This window comes from Sceloporus occidentalis, unplaced genomic scaffold (genome assembly GCF_023333645.1).
Source record: "Sceloporus occidentalis isolate IW3139 unplaced genomic scaffold, rSceOcc1.0.p SCAF_21, whole genome shotgun sequence".
NCBI lineage: Eukaryota > Metazoa > Chordata > Lepidosauria > Squamata > Phrynosomatidae > Sceloporus > Sceloporus occidentalis.
Genome location: NW_028317001.1, coordinates 6,363,122 through 6,382,090, shown reverse-complemented (window position 1 = coordinate 6,382,090; position 18,969 = coordinate 6,363,122). Strand labels below are relative to the sequence as shown.

The 18,969-nt window shown below is 44.2% G+C and overlaps 1 protein-coding gene across 1 annotated transcript in view; it reads right to left on the bottom strand.

Moving 5' to 3' along the window:
• The window catches only part of LOC149301496 (uncharacterized), a 303,670-nt gene that overhangs the window by 272,492 nt on the left and 12,209 nt on the right, over positions 1 to 18,969 (bottom strand). Inside the window, exon 3 of the mRNA XM_089484296.1 lies at positions 980 to 1,680. Coding sequence (XP_089340422.1) covers positions 980 to 1,680 — 701 coding nt within the window. The remainder of the gene's footprint in view (positions 1 to 979; positions 1,681 to 18,969) is intronic.

The following is an 18,969-nucleotide window of genomic DNA, read 5'->3' as shown; positions in this document are numbered from 1 at the left end:
TCCCTCCCTCCCTCAGAACAGACTGTGAGGGCAGCAATGGCTTCTGGGGCTGAGACTGTGCAGGCGCATATAGTCCCAAAGGCCCCTCCTCAGCATGCGCAGGGATTGCCAGGTCCTAGATGGTGCTGCTTATTCCGCTGGCGGCCTTTGTGGCAAAGGAAGGTATGCGCCGGGGTTCAGTGGCCTCCCCTTCCTTCCCTCCTTTCTTCCTTTGAGGAGACCGTGATGGAGGCCAAGGTGCAGAGCTGGACTCAGGAGGGAAAGGCAGGAAAGGAAGGCTCTGCTTTGGAAATATAGCTCTCTCTGTGTATCCTGTATGTTTGTGTCTGTGTGTCTCTGCTGTTCTTATGGCTGGGAATGGAGATGAGAACTGAGGAGAGAAGAAAGGGTCAGTTTTGGGCAAATTCAGAAATTCTGTGCATCAAAGTCCAGTGTGCTGAAACAGTAAAGAACTTTATTGAGAACACATAGAAATTCAGTGATTAAGCCAGAACTGACCACTCCAATCCAAACAATACATTAAAACCCCTAAAACCAAAAACATGACCCTCTTCCAAACCTAGCCCCCACCTCCAATTCCCACAGTCTCTGCCCCACAGGTAACAAGGCCCCCTTTTGCCATTCCCAAAAACTAGCCCTTTCTCTTAATGCCGGCCTCCAACTTTCTTAAGCCAAAATCCCACACATTGCAAAAGCTATAATTCCCATAACTATTCTAACCAGCTGCAACAAATCCCAACCTCCCATCTACCTAACCTATACCACAACCCACAATCCCCAGCCAAATTGACAACCCAAAGCAATTATCTATACTATTGGCAATTAAAACCTAAACGTAACAAAATCCAACTTGAAAACATAGAGACATATTGACAGACAAATTTTACAAATAAGATCACAAGGGCCTTTTCTTTGCACTGCTGGATTGAAAATATATTTGTTGTATTCGTTATTGACAAATATAATGTTAGGATTTGTGTGGCTTCTCTCCTGTGTGGACTCTCTGATGTGCCACTAGGTGTGACTTCTGAGGAAAACATTTCCCACAATGCTGGCATTTGTATGGCTTCTCTCCTGTGTGGACTCTCTGATGTTTCACCAGGTTTGACTTCTCAGAAAAACATTTCCCACAATGCTGGCATTTGTATGGCTTCTCTCCTGTGTGGACTCTCTGATGTATCATTAGGATTGATTTCCGAGAAAAACATTTCCCACAACGCTGGCATTTGTATGGCTTCTCTCCTGTGTGGACTCTCTGATGCATGACAAGGACTGATTTGTAGGCATACCTTTTCCCACAATGCTGGCATTTGTATGGCTTCTCTCCTGTGTGGACTCTCTGATGTATCATTAGGATTGACTTCTGAGAAAAACATTTCCCACAATGCTGGCATTTGTATGGCTTCTCTCCTGTGTGGACTCTCTGATGTATCATTAAGATTGACTTCCGAGAAAAACATTTCCCACAACGCTGGCATTTGTATGGCTTCTCTCCTGTGTGGATTCTCTGATGTATCATTAGGATTGACTTCTGAGAAAAACCTTTCCCACAATGCTGGCATTTGTATGGCTTCTCTCCTGTGTGGACTCTCTGATGTGTCACTAGGTTTGACTTCCGAGAAAAACATTTCACACAACGCTGGCATTTGTAAGGCTTCTGCCCGGTGTGGACTCTCTGATGTATGACAAGGACTGACTGGAAAGGAAAACATTTCCCACAATGCTGGCATTTTTGTGACCTCTTTCCTGTGTGGACTCTCTCATGGATCAAATGTTTTTCTGTAAAGAAGGACAATTACAGATGAGACTGAAAATCAGACTTAAGAGAGGAGGGTGTTACCACATGATTTAGCCCTCATTAACCCCTCCTTCTTAGAGATTAAATTAATAAAGTTGCTGTGAGTAACCCAAGCATGACCCTGATGCTTATGCCCCTAAATCCATTGAACAGTTGCATTCTTACTCCTAGGAGCTAGCAAAGAAGAGACCATATGGGAACTGCCTTGAGGGAATCAGTGGAAGAAGATAGTCAAAGGACTGTTGAAAAAAAAATTCAATTAAACATGTGCAAAAATACTTTGATTGACAGGTGGCATCATATCCTGTGAGACGGCCACTGAATGCTGAGTCAGAGCCCAAGGCATGATGCAAGCTAACTGCAGAGGATGCTTCATGCTGTTTGGCACCAGGAGAGGACTCACAACCAATACAGTATGCAGCTCACATGAGGATTGGAGTGCATTGGATCGGAGTTGTGTGTACAATGGATGGTGAAGTTGATGGAAGTCGGAGAGGAGAGCTTGCAAATATTTGTATTATTTTGCAACTCAAGATAGAGAAGCTCCAAGGATTTCGATGAAATCGACTGTGTTTGTGACTTATTTTTAAGTGTGAAAAGTCGTCATTGCATTGCCAATGCCTATATCTGGATATTTGCGTCCGTACTCTGCTATGATATTTTTGAGCTGTATTTGGGTGCATCACCCTCAGATTGTAGTGTACATTGGCTTGTGAACGCGATCAAAATTCAGAGCCAACAAGAATCTGAGAGCCGTTGAGCTAATGCCTTTTGTCTGATGTATTTGCATCAAACACCCATTGCATTCAGTTTGTTTCACACCATTCTTCCCCCACAAAGGAAATATTCTAAAGTGATATAAACCTTTCTGAACCCACAGTTTCTGCCCCCAAGGAGAAACCAATTTCCGTCTAAATATCAGCCCCGACTTCTGTTCTTCGGTGTCAGTCCAGTTACAGATAGACACTCTGTTTGTTTTCATGGCTAAACACCTCAATGCACTCAACAACCCCAACTGTCATGGGAACTACGGACCTCTCCTTATTTCAAATCCTCAGCAATTGGAATAAAGATCTGGATAGATAACGTATCACCATTATCAAAGCCTTACATCTATTCACCACTCCACCTTTGTTACCTAGTTCTTGAGTGTGTGCATGAACACTTATATGTATGTGTCTGTGTGTTTTGCTTTACCCCTAAATAAAACATAAAAACCTATTTCAAATGCCTCTGAAGATCTGTTTGATTCAGGAACTGCTATAGATTGGCTGAGTCCAGAGGTCACTATTGCCCCAGTAAAACTATTTCACTCTATTGAGCTAAGTACCAAACTCCCCTAAAAGCATAGCACTTGCGTCCCACAACATTCCAGAATTGGCAGTTTAGGTTTGGATATTTAGAAACCTTACAAAGTGGAGAACAATAGTGCCTCACTAAAACTAAAAATTTCATGATTCCGCAGGAAGTTGTTATGACAATTAAATTACGTGTGAAAGGGAACTAGGAATGGTAGTAGAGCACAAGTTGAACATATGTCAACAGTGTTATGCAGCAGCTAAAAAGGCCAATGTGATCCTAGGCTGTATCAATAGGAGTATAGTGTCAAAATCAAGGGAAGTAATAGTGCCACTCTATTCTGTTTTGGTTAGGGCTCTCTTGCAATAATCCTGTGTCCAGTTCTGGGCACCACAATTCAAACAGATGTTGAGAAGCTGGAGCATGTCCAGAGGAGGGAAACCAAAATGGAGAACGGTCTGGAAACCATGCTCTCGCAGGAATGACTTAAGGAGCTGGGTATTTTTAGCTTAGAGAAGTGAAGGATATACTGGATGGAGCAGGCTTGCTTTCTGCTACTCCAGAGAAAAGGACATGGAACAATGGATGCAAGCCACAGGGACAAGAGATTCCACTTAAACTTTAGGAGGAACTTCCTGAGAGTAAAAGCTCTTCAGCAGTGGAATATACACCCTCAGATTTTGGTGGAGTCTCTTTCTTTGGAGGTTTTTAAACCGAGGCTGGATAGCCATCTCTTGGGGATGCTTTGAATGTCTGTTCCTGCATGGCAGAAGATTGAACCGGAGGGTCCTTGTGGTCTATTTCAACTACAGTGGTACCTCGGGATACGAATTACCCAGGTTACGAAATTTTCAGGATACGAAAAAAATTAATTTAAAAAAACTGTTTCGGGTTAAGAAAGTTTTTTCGGGTTACGAAAAAACTTTTGGTGCTTTTCGGCGCGATTTCGCACCAAAAAGCGGCTTTTCCCCATTAGCGCCTATGGGGATTCGGCTTGCGAAAGCCTTTTGGGTTACGAAATTGACAGCGGAACGAATTAATTTCGTAACCCGAGGCACCACTGTATTTGATTCTATCATTCTAAAGTGGAATCATAGTGCTCTGACAGTGAATTATGAAAGGGCCCTCAGTCTTCACAGGAAGGGAAATGGATTCAGGTTCCTTACCCACAGAGGCCACATTCTCATAATTCTCCATCATAACAGAACTGTACATCAGTCTCTGCTTCTTCGTCAACAGTTTCCATTCCTCCTCAGTGAAATATATTGCCACATCCGCAAAGGTCACCTGCAACAGAAAATAGCCCTCATCCAGAAAATGACTAAACAAAAGGGGAGGAAAGCACATGGTGCATTGCAAATATTATTTCAACACTTCAGAAATCAGTCCAGGAAATAAACTTTAAATTCTGCAAGCAAGAAAAAGCTACAGCCTTTGAGATCCAGTTTGTCTTAAATTCTTTCAATATAATATATAATATGATAAACAATATAAATTAGGCCATTTCTGGAATATTATTGATTGATTAAGATACTGACTATGTCAACATGTATAGTACATTTAGTCACCAATGAATCATTTAGCCATATCTCACCTAATTTCAGAGGCAAATTTCCTTTTTAAAGAACAGTTCTGGGGAGTACTCTGGGCTTGAGGGCCACTGGGCCCACCCTCAATTTAAGTCCAGAGATATTCTTCCATATCCCCCAGCATTTCACAGATTGGGAAAGAAAGACTCATGTGGACAAGTAACATCAGAAGGTGGTCCAGATGGCCAAAGTTGTTAATTATAATGATCACACAAGCGAGGAAGGGTACAGAAGTTTGTTTTTGCTCCGACTCCTGGAAAGGGAAAGATCCTGCCCCCTTCCCTCCTCCCCTTTCCCCTATTTTGAGTTGATGGGCTGCACACTCTTTTGAACTTGGAACACATTTTGCAGCAGCTGAACTGACCTGAGGAGAAGGGGGAAAGTGGGAGGAGGAGAGTGAAATAGGACATTTTCAAAGCCCCCTCAAAAAATGAGGTGATAGAGGATTAACCAGGACTCTCTCTGCCAAATTGCGACAGTATGTTCTCTGCTTGCTTTCATGATCCGGCCCAGACACAGATGAAACTAACAGTCAGGATGGCAACTTACCAAAGAGTTGTTGTACCTCTGAAGCCTCTTTCTGTTGGAGCCCAGCTCCCTCTGCTTGGCCTTCGTATTGGCACTTCGGTCACTTCCAACAAAAGACACTCCAAAGCCGTGTCCAAAGTGTCCAAGATGAAGTTCCTGAGAAAAGAGACAAGGGTTAGGCTTAGTTTGGCTAGAAACCCTGCAGCACTCAAAGTCACTGTATCATCATGACTTCTCTTTCACAAAGAGGAGGAGCGGGAGGACCTGCTTTATGTCCCAGGTGGAGAAGCTGTAGCTCCTGGGCTGCATAAGAGCTACATTACCTTAGAGATCTGATCTATGGCCTCCCCTCATCATGGCCCCCTCCCCATTTAGACACTGGTCAAAATAATTATTTCATTTTTGTAGATGATACTATTTCTCTAAACTTAACTACTGTTTTTGTTATGTCAGTCATAGCAGGAGCATGAAGTATGCACCTCCTCCCTCTGCTTGCTAAAGCCACATAGAAATTGAGGTATGTACATTTGGGTGCATTGTTTCTGAATGGATCTATTGTCAAAATGACAATTAATTCACTTTTCCATGTATATTTTTTAAAAAGATGCACACTGCTGAATATGTTGCACTTATACAACAAAAATCTATAAATGTATAGGCTTATGACTGAACATTGAACCGTGGATTATGCTCATTTGGGGGAAGTGAAGATGTATGTAAACTCATTTTATAAACCCAGTGAAACTAATACCTCACAAAACTCTAGCAAACACCACATACACACGCAGTCCCCACACAAAGGACTCACTGGCGCACTGTGTGTCTGGGGTCTGGAAATCTCACTTCCACATTCTGGGAAGACAGTTCTGCTAGAGACTGCATTTGGGACTTTATGCCTGCAAAGCATGGGCTCAGTCTCTCAGCTGCAACCCTTCCATACAGTCCTGGACTGAAACATTTAAACAAAGTCCACTTTCAGCTCCAGGAATAAAGACCTACCTTCAGTACAAATATATGATAATAATATGAGTTATTCTGGTCTGCCTCCTTCCTTCTTGCCTCAAAATCTATTAATAAGGAAACTGGGGAGACTTTTAAAACCTCCCAAAGGAGCTCTTTTTGGCCTTTTTGGGGGACTAGCCTCCTCTTAGAAGCCAAAGCCCAATATTTGTGAAGAAGAATAAGAATAAGGCTTGTATTAAGACTCTCCTCCCCATTTAAGATCCCTTTTAAACCCATGTTCCCCAGAAGGAGCAGAGCTTTGTAATAAGAAAACCCTCTCAGGAAATATACACAAAAGACACACAAAGAGACACACTTCCTTCCTTTTGGCCCAAGGAGCCTGGCCTCCTTCTGACTCTGGAGCCTCAGGAGAGAAAGAGAGGCCTCTGTTCAACTGAGACTCAGAGAAGGTTCTGGAACTTTATTCCCAACAGTCACAAGCAAAACAAAATGGCTGCTGGAACACAAAATGGCCACCTCCACCTCAGCGCTTGGCAGTTGGAGGCCTCAGCACAGCAGTGAAGCCTACCACTTCCAGGCCTTGTCCTTCTGCTCCCTCTCTTTTCCTCTCCCTTCCCTCCTTGTCTTTGTCTCTCTCCTTCCTCCTTGTCTCTCTCTCTGCGCCTCACTCTCTCTTCCCCACACAGAGCTAAATAGAGAGGCAGAAGCTCCTCCCCTTCTTCATTCTGGCCAATGGTGTAAGAGGAGGTGGAAGGCCCCGCCCCCTGCCCCACCCTCACAGGCTCCTCCTGCAGTTAATATGGAAGAAGGCAGGAGGGACTGAGGACCCTGGAGCCCCAGCCACAGGGACACTGGCCAAAGGAGCACATTCCCAGAGCCTAAGACCCATGAAATGGCAGCCCTATGCAGGGCAGGACCCTCCTCTCTCTGGCCCTGTGGATGCTGGGAGATCCAGTCCAGGAATACACTGCAAATCCCATTGGCAAGAGAAAAGGGGTCCCACAGGGATCTGCCCTGGGCCCAGTGCTATTCAACATCTTTATCAATGACTTGGATGACAGAAATGGGGGCATACTTATCAAATTTGCAGATGACACCAAATTAAGAGAAGTAGCTAATACCCCAGAGGACAGGACCAAAATTCAAAATGGCCTTAATAGATTAGAAAGCTGGGCCAAAGGTAACAAAATGAAATTCAACACGGAGAAATGTAAGGTACTGCACTTAGGGTGGAAAAATGAAATGCAGAGATATAGGATGGGGGACACCTGGATGAATGAAACTATGTATGAAAAGGATCTAGGAGTCCAAGTAGACCACAAGTTGAAAATGAGTCAACAGTGTGATGAGGCAGCTAACAAGGCCAATGTGATTTTAGGCTGCATCAATACAATATAGTGTCTAGATCAAGGGAGGTAATAGTGCCACTCTATTCTGCTTTGGTCAGGCCCTAATTGGAATATTGTGTCCAGTTCTGGGCACCACAGTTCAAAAAGTATGTTGAGAAACTGGAGCGTGTCCAAAGGAGGGCAACTAAAACGGTGAAGGGTCCGGAAACCATGTCCTATGAGGAACAACTTAGGGAGCTGGGGATGTTTAGCCTGGAGAAGAGAAGGTTAAGAGGTGATATGATAGCCCTGTTTAAATATTTATTTATTTATTTAAGGTATTTATACCCCGCCCTTCAGCCCTAATGGCTCTCAGAGTGGCTTACAATTATTATTTTTAATTAGACGGTTCCCTGCCCTCAGGCTTACAATCTGAAATGATGCGACACAAAAGGAGAAGGGAATGGTGGTGGGGAAGGGGATGAGGTCCAGTGGTTCTTCTCTCCCTCTGCAGCCTGGATCAAGGCAGATGGACTGCTGGGAGGGCTCTCTTTCTTCAGGCTAACCCTGATGGAGCTGGGCCTGCCTGTTCACTGCCTCTCAGCTGTGTATAATATTCTCCAGTTCTTCCACCAAGCACGCCCGTGCCTGGGTTGTCCAGATCTTGTATGGTCTTCCTGACTGGCCGCATCTTCTCTTCGCACTGAAGAGGGGAACAAACAGAGAGGAGCCATGTGAAAGTGAAGGGTGGGAGGGAAGGTGGGAGGAATTGTTTAAACTTGCCTATTGCTCTGGACAGCTAAGGAAAGTGGAAAATCAGCTCATCTAAAATGTGATGCTGAAGAAGAGTTCAATGGATACTCTTTTCTGCATGCTTTCAACATGTTAGGAGTGGCAGAAAACGTACAATGTCAAATGTTTCTTGGTCCAGTTGCTCTTCCTTATCTTCTTCCTCCTGTTCCGCGATAGCTATGGGCTCGCTCCCATTTGCAACGTAGACAGGGCACTTTGGTGGGTTCCTTGTATCTCCAACTTTGGCCTCATTGTCTTTGGCCTGTGAAAGAAGAAAATTGGGCAGATTAGTCCTAAAGTAAAATTAAGGATGTGACAAAATCAGGGATCTGGCCATTGAAAGAAAGGAGGGGAAGAAGGTGTGACATTGCCTTGTTGTGGTGCTGCTGTTGGTGGTGCTGGCATGTCTCCGGGTCATTTTTGACTAATGGAGGCCTAAAGGCAGACCTGTCTTAGGTTCTTCTGGGCAAATTTATTTAGAGGGGGTTTGCCATTGCAATCTTGTGAGGCCGACAGTGTTTGACCTGCCTAAGGTCACCCAGTGGGTTTTTTTTATGTTTGATCAGGGAATTGAACCCTGATTGCTAGGGTCCTAATTTAATATTTAAACAGGCATGCTATACTTGCTATACCTTCTCTGTCTTGTCCTTGGTTTTTCCCCTCTTCTTCTCATCCTTCTTTTCTGGACTGATTGCAAGAATTCCTTTATCTTCTTTGTGCTCTTTTTGCTCTGTTTTTTCAAGGCTCCTATCCTGTCCATCCTTCTAGGATGGAAGAAAGGATGGAGTAAAGGAGACAAAGGGACTTTTTGGGAGACCTAGTTTAAAACTAAAATAGCCACATCATGCTGGCTCTACCTTCTCTTTCACCCTCTTTTGTTTCTTTCTTCTCCTTCTCATCCTCCTTTTCTGTATCTTCCTTGTTCTCCTTCTTCTCCCCCATTTTTTCAAGGCTCTTATCCTGTCCCTGCTTCTAGAAAAAAGGAAGAAAGGATGGAGGAAAGGCGACCAAGGGAATCCTTTTTATACCTTCTTTCTGCTAAAAGATGCAAATGAATATTTTTTTCAATCCCAAAACAAGCAATGAAGTAGCAAGAACAATGCCCCTTGTGAAAGAGCTGGCTGGCACATGGAGGAGACACTCCATTTAGCTGGCTGAAATGTACCTGCTCAGAAGTCAGCCTGCCTCTCTCGCTTTTCTCAGTATGAGGTTGCATCCTGGAATCCAACATATCATCCACGGGATGTTCTTCCAATGGCCAGCCAAAAATCTCCTGATGCATTTTACTAAACTGGTACAGGAGAGACATTGATGATGGGATCTATGGGGTTTGCTTTACCTTATCCTTTCCTTCTTCCGACGGGTTGTCCGAGTGCTGAAGAGAGACTTTAATCCCACCCTCATCCTTGCCTTTGATGGATTTGTTTTCCTTTTTACACAGGGCTTCTGCTTTTAGGAGCCCTGGTGACACAGCGGATAAATGCCTGTACTGCAGCCACTCACTCAAAATCATAAGGTTGCGAGTTCAAGACCAGCGAAAGGGCTCAAGCTCGACTCCAGCTTGCATCTTTCCGAGGAAGTTGCTAAAATGACTTCCCAGATTGTTGGGGGCAATTAGCTTACAGTTGTAAATCACTTAGACACTGTTAGTTCAGTATGAAGCGGTATATAAATGAAGCTGTTTGTTTGTTTTTCACCTTGATCAGAGGAGGGAAAGGATCCCTACTTAAGAAGGAAAATAGTAGCAGCTGGAAGCATCTCATTTATGTGAGCACTGGATCCCATCCCTGTCAAACCTCTCTTGGGCTTCAAGAGGTTTCATTAACTGCTTCCTGCAAGTTTGCAAAACTACATCTGTTACGATTGGAACTAGGCACTTAGTTATTTAAAGACCTAAATGGCTTGGAACCCCAGTACTTGAAGGAGTGCTTCCTATGGACCCATCTGCCTAAGAAATAAAGTCTTTTGGAGAGGACCTCCTCCATGTTCCTCCAGTGGGCTCTGTTTATGGTGGGAGGATGTGAGAGAGGGCCTTTTCTACTAGGGCGCCTTCAGGGGTCCAATTGGCACCAACACCGATTTCATTGAATGCCAAATAAAACTTGGCTTTTTGCTTCCCGGTGCCTTTGGATTTAATCCATATTTGTGCATGTGTTTGGTTTCAAATTGTTTTCAAAGGCTGTTGGCTCTTCTATTTTAATTTGCCATATTTTTAGAATATAGGTTTACCCGACTTAAATCACTCTTCTTTAAATTTGCAAAGAGATCTTGTGGCACCTGTGAGCTTTTCTCTTTCAAGCGCTCGTTTTCCTGCTTCTTTTTCTTGACCAAATTCAGTAGTAGTCACGCTGGGTTTGGAGATGCTCCTCCTGTGGCGTTTTGTCTCTCTCAACTTCCAGGATCTTTGGATGGGAAAATACACAAAAAGAAAAGAATATCCCACATGTTTTTTAATAGTCCCCTACCAGAGCAAGGCAAGCAAGCGTTGGAAGGCGTGATTTTGAACGTGATGTGAACATTGTTTTCTGCGAGCAGCTTGTAGGTGACACATCTGATTCACATGGTCATTATGGTATTAATGGTTGTTCCATTGTAATAGGAACTCCACAATGCATGATCTGTGATTGCACAGTTTTTCTCCCTGTCATTCTGTATTAATAACAATGAGAAGTAACAGTTACGTAAAGGTAATGATACAACAAACAAACAAAATGAGTTTGTATAACTATCTCCAAATCAACTAAAACAGCAAATCCCAGCAAGACAAATCATTTCGGCTTGTGTACCTTTCTACAAATAGATGCAGGAAGTTTAACAGGAAATGTGTCTAGTTTTGTTTACATATGCAATGCAGATATCCCAAATCTCCAACAAAAATGTTGTATAATCAAATATTCCCTTGTATCTGTAGCCTAAATCTGTGTTTATCATGGCAAGGAATTCACTTTATATACTTTTTTTCCCATTAGAAAGGGGGTATGTAAATAAACTTGACTTGCCTCGTAAAATTCATCGAACGGCTCTCACTAGAGGCAAAGGTCTGCATCCCACTGTGTCTAACCCCCTTAGTCGTTTCCATCTTAGTGGGACAGTGAATCCATGTTGGTTTTAATCTTGACTGTCCAAGGCATTGAATTTATTGGGGGGAAGAGAGTTCAGTAAAAAGTTTGAGGCAGATTTAATGCTCCCCTGCTCTGACCTCCATTACTTTAAGGATAAATTCTCAGTGGGAAGGAATAATTAACTCTCTTTCCAAGACAGCCAGATGTGAACACGCTGCCCAACTCTAAAACACCATGGAAAGTGCATGAGGCTTCTTCTGTACCTTGTCAGTTAGTTCCAGGTCATCCTCTGATTCTATGAGATCCATGTTCCTGTAGCCATGCCAGTAAGATCCCAGCGGCAAATGTGAGTCATCCTCCAATCCGCATTCAACATCCAAATGGGCTGCTTTGACTCCGTAGGTCAGAGAAAACCTGTCCATTTGAGCAAAGAGTAGAAAGAGGAGGTGGTGCCCCTTTTCCATATTGCGGCTTTTCTCCTAAGGCCAAGAACCTATTGCATAAAAGTGTCCCAGACTCACTTGGATCCCTTCCTCTGGGTCAGAAAATTTCTGCTTTGGACTCTGGGTCACGATCGCTGTCTCTTCTTCATTTAACATTATGCCTTTCTCATTCATGTTAAGGCCAGACAATTTTGTGGAGAGACCTTTCTTCTTTCCAAGACCATTGTCTGGAGAAGATTTTTGTTTTAAGTATAAGAACAGTCTAACAAATAAATACAATTTTACCTCAGCAAATTAAGTGAAACTAAGGAGAAGCATCATAGGATCTATCAGGAAGAACTCTCTTCATCATGTAAACTTTTAGCAGGATCGCTAGTGGTCAAGTTGAAGGCAGTTCTTCATTTGTCTGTGTTCAAAGGAGGTTTGTCATAGGCCACCTCCACCGTTTAACTGTGGATGAAAAAGCCCAGCAGCCTATATGCCTAGAAAAGAAATTGAGGGCACCTTCCTGGTAGGATTTTTCTTGAACTGCCTCCCAAATAATATGTCTTCTGTGAAAGATTACGAGCCTTGTGTTTTTTAAGAAGCAAATCTGTGTCTAAACATGGCCATGGAAGAGGTTCATACATTTCTGCATGGGGTTGAGAAAGTGGAAGGAGACACAGTGTTCTCCTTCTCTCTTCTTGCTTGATCTTGGGTTCATTTAGTGGAGATGGAAAATTCAGGACAGACAACAGCAAAACAAAAACCACATTTCACACATTTCATGTAAACTTTGCCAGACTGTGACTTCCATATTATTGGGGCATTGAATTTCCTCCAGGTTTTCATCCATGGGGCTGGAGCCCATTTCCAAAATAGAGTCAGCCCCAGAGAGAGCTCAGACTAAAAGACAGAGCAGATTCACCAACCCACTAACATGGAAGTCTCCATTCACTACTGTCTATGAGATATGACTCTAAGCCATTGTCCTCCAATGTCCTCTTTCCCTCCCAGTTAACATTTGAAGATTATCCCTTGCAGATCTTGGAGAACGAACTTCCAACCGAAGGAATAGCAGTATCCTTATTTTACTAGCATGTGTTCTTTTTTAAGAAATGCTTTTGTTCATTCTACATTTTGTCTTCTAAGCCACCTTGAGACCCACCCATGGGAGAAAGGTGGGATGAAATGTAATAAATAACACAACCATACAGTTCAAAGAACGTACAATAGGAATGAATGAATAAGAAGGATGCTTTCAGGTGAGATCAACCAGTCCAACTTGTGATGCCTTCACAAAGCAGGAGTAGGTTCCACTGTAAGAAAGACAGTATTCAAAACACTAACATAAAATAGGAAACAGGCAAACTAACCCAGAGAAATGCTCTTGTCCTGAGGTCTCTCCTCCTTCTCTCAGCCTCAACTGACTCAACTCCCATCTTGGCCAAGATTCTCAGTTCTTTCCAGGGAAACCAACCAAAGAAACACATTCTCCTTGGTTCCCTCTGACCACTTCTCCATGAGTCCAATGACATGGGTTGCATTTCTCTTAATGGGATGATTTCAACTGCTTTTTAACATTTCACAGTTAGCTTTCAGTATCCACAGATTCTGCATCTCAATATATCCCCAAAAAGCCAACCTTGATTTTGCCATTTTATGTAAGGTGCATCATACTACAACCCCATTGTTTGTAATAGGACTTGAACATCCACGGATTTTGGTTACTAAGTGGGGTCCTGAAACCAAACCTCAGCAGATACTGAGGTCAAACTGTAAATAATGTTCAAATGCTTTTTACTTTCAGAATAAACAACCATACAATCAATAAAATTACAATTCAAACAAACATCACACTTTTTCTTATTTTTGTTCTTATTATTACCATCTACTTCTTCCATCTACATCTTTCTCCTTCCTACCTCCTTTGTTCTTTAAAGACATGTGAAGACTAGATTGGGTGGAGAGGCTGAGGGGAGAACTTCTATCTATGCAGGGCAGCCGGGGTATCGGTATCAATAACAGTGTCGGTGACAGTGTTCTAGAAAGACCTGCCGAAAGAGATCCATCTTAACAGCCTTTTTAAAGGCTTCTAAAGTGGTGATGTGATGGATCTCTTCCGGAAGGTCATTCCAAAGCCTAGGAATGGCAGAAGAAAAGGTCCTCTGGGTTGTTGAAGCCAATCTAGTCTTCTTAGGCTTTAGGAGACTTTTTCCAGTGTGGGGAGGATTGTGTGGAAGAAGGCACTCCTGCAAGTAGTCTGGACCCAAGCCATGTAGGGCCTTAAAGGTTACAACCAACACCTTGTATCTTTCCCAGACACTAATGGGCAGCCAGTGGAGGGATTTAAGAACTGGTGTAATGTGGACAGTTCTAAAAACTACAAACTACAAATTCCATGATTTCACAGGATGTTGCTATAAAAATTGAATTCGGACCAGTGTTGCATGCAATGTAGTGTTCTAGAGCACTTGCCCCCATTCTATAGGAAGGGCAATGGGTCCTTACCCACAGAGGACACATTTTCAGAGGTCTCCATCATCACCTCATTGTACAGAAATTCCTGCTTTGGACTCAAGAGTGGCCATTCCTCCTCTGTGAAGAACACTGCCACATCTCAAAAGGTGATCTGCAATAGAAAGCAGCCTTCGCTGAAAGACAAAGGATTGTAAATAACACCCCCATTGCATCCTAGTCAGTCAAATTCCCAATGGCTCCACTACAAAAAAGGAGGTCTGGACACTAACCTGTCCAGAGGTCTTTCCTCCAGTTTCTTCCACAAAGGAGGAATTGAGGGTCCTTTCTCTTCTCTCCCTTCCTTTGGAAGCCATCTTGGTTCTTTCCACACCTGCAGAAAATACAAAGTGTTTTTATGTGCACACATTTATGCACATTTCACAGACCACGGAAAGTACAATTCAACAGCGCTAAGGGCAAATCAAACCTGAATCTTCCCTAAATTCAAAATAAATCCTTTGGAAAGCAGGATATAAATTATTGATATTATTATTATTATTATTATTATTATTATTATTAGTCTCGCCTCCAAACCCTCAGAGAGAGACTCTTGTGAATGCTGGAAGACTAAGACAGTGCACTGAGCCTTTCGGGGCATAGAGACCAGCATCGTTGGCTGGCATGAGGGCGAAGATGGAGTCTGCACAGCGCACTCCCTGACTCTTCCCGCATGTGTGATGCTGCACATTGCACCATATCACAGGTGACATCACGGTGTTCTTCTGGCGCTACATCCTGATGATGCAGAAAAGGAGTGGAGAAAAGCCACACCATTGGCGGATATGGCACTTTTTCCCTGGCGCAGAAAGGAGCTCCTTTTTGCCCCACGGAAAGGCCACATCAGGGCCACAGCGTAGCTTTATCATAGTGGAAAAAGGAACTGCAAAAAGTAGCGTGTTTGTCGTGGCCCTGATCTGGCGCTAAAAGGGGCGGCCTGTACATCCCCTTAATTTCCAGAAAATGGGGCTAGGATTGGAGTCCTAGGGTTGGCCCCAGCCTTTATCACTCCCAAAGATGTCAATAGGAGGAGGGCTGGGCAGGACTCATGGGTCTGATTGATTTTAATGGGTCTATTTTTAAATTTTTTCTTCCAATAATCTACATAAAATCATAATGTATAGATAGACAGCAATAACAACAACCATAGCAATTGCAATATTTAAATGTCTATATTTAATGTTTCCCATTGCCTTCCCCTAAGGCTGAGAGAGTGTGGCTTGCCCAGTCACCCAGAGAGTTTCTATGTTGGAGATGGGATTCAAACACTGATCTCCAGAGTTGTAGTTCCACTATGCTCAAACCACTAGGCCACACTGGCTCCTATATCATGGACATCATTTCACTGGACCATTGTATGCCATGGACTTGGGCAGCTTCCTCATCCATGGAGGTCATTTTGCAAGCCCCCTTCTCCTCCTCCATTTCCAGGCCCAGCTCCTTCTGCATACCCTCCATCTCTCCCAGTTTGGCAGGGACCCTCCCCTTGTTCATCCTCTGCCCTCCCATCTTTTCAGCTGCTCTTCAAAGGCCACAGTTTCCTCCTCCTGCTGCCATTTCTCCCCTTCTCTTGAGCTCACTGCCATTGCTGCAAACTGAGTCCAAAGGGCAAAAGGAGTTTGCCCTCCATGAAGACAGTGAAGGAGAAAGGAGAAGAGGGGCCCTTCCCAGCGGCTCAGGCAAAGGCAAACAGCTGCAGCCTCTCCTAGTTTGCCTCTCCTTCTTCAGAAAGAACCTTGCAGTCTTGATCATATTCTGAGGTTGTTTGGTCCCAGCCTCCCTTTGATTCTCTTGGATCCCTCTCCAAATTCTCAGGGCCCCACAGAGACTCCCAAGAGAGGAGAGGAGGCCTGGCAGCCGGAGAAGAGGGTAGGAGGAGGGGGCCTTCCTTGCTTCCAGCCCCCAAAGCTGCCTCCCTCCAGAAGACCCTCCAGACCCCATCCTTGGCTCCAAAATGGGGGCTCTTCCCCCTCAGCCATCCTTCTCACAGAGGAATCAAATTTGGGGGTCCCCCATCACCATCTCGAGGCCCCCACCTTCCCTTCCCTGCTAAGGAAACCCAGAAGGAGCCCTTCTTCTTCCTAAGCAGCCAACGGTCAAAGCCACCAGCCTTCTAGAACCCTATTCAGGCTCCAAGCCAACCGCCAGCCTTTCCCAGAATTCCACGCTCTCCCTCCTCCCAGCGGAGGAGACCGGGAGACGGAGCAATGGGTGCAAACGCCAGGGAAAGAGAGTTTATTGTCTTAAACTTGTAATTCCAGTTGTGTCCCTTTATGAGGGAGAATGAGATTATTATTATTATTATTATTATTATCAACAACAATTATGATAATTAGTGTCTTGTTCCCAAAACCACAGAGCCTTGTGAAATCTCAAAGACTGTGTTTATCACACGGAGGTTTTTGCAGCTCTATCCAGCTCAGATCCGAAGCCACTGCGGGTCCAATGATGCGAATTCATGCAATAATGTGAGTGTTATCACAGGTGATTCCTTTCTATGGGGCTCCTTCCGTGGGGCTTCCGAAGTGATTCCAAAGTGACCCCTCATTTTGCTGAAATCGGTAACAAGCGAATGCACAGAAATGGCTTCCAAGCTCACTCCGATTCCACTCCGAATTGGTCTGGTGTGGAATGTAGCTTCGCTTCTGCTCTGTTTCACCACCGCAAACCCCCCGGTTGCAAATTTCCCATGATGCAGCGCTGCAATTCCCCCCATTTCCTTCCGGTGCTCCTTTCACTTTCAGGGCAACCAGGGGGGTGCGTTGTTCGCTCCATTGTTGCTGGGATAAGGCTGAAACCTTTCGTGGGGAATAGGCAGCCAATGGGAGTGGAGGAAAGTCCAGGTAATGGGAAGGAGGCCACACCCCCTCAGCAATGGGGAGCCAATGGAAAATCACATTAGTCCCCATAGACTAATGTTTTAATCAATAAAGAACATTCCTAATACAAAGCTGCCCTCTGGTGGATACTCAGGGCACTGCAGCCTCTTTGGGCTTCTCACCAACTTCTATTCTGGAGCGCCACCTGGTGGCCACTCTTGGCAATTCACTAATAGCAGTTAACCAAATTAAACAAGCACTGGGCCCCAGACAGAACCCCACTGGTCACTTCTCTCCAGGATGAAAAGGAGTCATTCTTGAGCACCCTTTGGGTTCGGCCGGTCAATCAGTTACAAATCCATGTAACAGTTGCCTTGTCTAACTTGTTTCATGTTTTTGTTTTATATGCTATTCAACATCTTTATCAATGACTTGGAGGACAGAATTGGGGACATGCTTATCAAATTTGCAGATGACACCAAATTATTAGGAGTAGCTAATACCCCAGAGGACAGGATCAAAATTCAAAATGACCTGAATAGACTAAGAAGCTGGTCCAAACCTAACAAAATGAAATTCAACACAGAGAAATGTAAGGTACTGCATTAAGGGAAGAAAAATGAAATGCACAGATATAGGATGGGGGACACCTGGCTGAATGAAACTACGTGTGAAAGGGATCTAAGAATCAAGTAGGCACAAGTTGAACATGAATCAACAGTGCAATGCAGCAGCTAAAAAGGCCAATGCGATTTAAGGCTGTATCAATAGAAGTATGGTGTCTAGATCAAGGGAAGTAATAGTGACACTCTATTCTGCTCTGGTCAGGCCTTACCTGGAATATTGTGTCCAGTTTGGGTGTCCCAGTTCAAAAAGGATGTTGAGAAACTGGAGCACGTCCAAAGGAGGGCGACTAAAATGGTGAAGGATTTGGAAACCGCAATGGGACAATCTCAAAGCTTCAGGCAAGGAGCATCAGACTGAAGTCACAATGGGACAGTCTCAAAGCTCCAGGCAAAGAGCATCACACTGAAGTCACAATGGGACAGTCTCAATGCTTCAGGCAAGGAGCATCAGACTGAAGTCACAATGGGACAGTCTCAATGCTTCAGGCAAGGAGCATCAGACTGAAGTCACAATGGGACAGTCTCAATGCTTCAGGCAAGGAGCATCAGACTGAAGTCACAATGGGACAGTCTCAAAGCTTCAGGCAAGGAGCATCAGACTGAAGTCACAATGGGACAGTCTCAATGCTTCAGGCAAAGAGCATCAGACTGAAGTCACAATGGGACAGTCTCAATGCTTCAGGCAAGGAGCATCAGACTGAAGTCACAATGGGACAGTCTCAAAGCTTCAGGCAAGGAGCATCAGACTGAAGTCACAATGGGACAGTCTCAATGCTTCAGGCAAAGAGCATCAGACTGAAGTCACAATGGGACAGTCTCAATGCTTCAGGCAAGGAGCATCAGACTGAAGTCACAATGGGACAGTCTCAATGCTTCAGGCAAAGAGCATCAGACTGAAGTCACAATGGGACAGTCTCAATGCTTCAGGCAAGGAGCATCAGACTGAAGTCACAATGGGACAGTCTCAAAGCTTCAGGCAAGGAGCATCAGACTGAAGTCACAATGGGACAGTCTCAATGCTTCAGGCAAGGAGCATCAGACTGAAGTCACAATGGGACAGTCTCAAAGCTTCAGGCAAGGAGCATCAGACTGAAGTCACAATGGGACAGTCTCAATGCTTCAGGCAAGGAGCATCAGACTGAAGTCACAATGGGACAGTCTCAATGCTTCAGGCAAGGAGCATCAGCTGCCCCCAGTTCGCCTCTGACATCTTCCTCCTCCACATC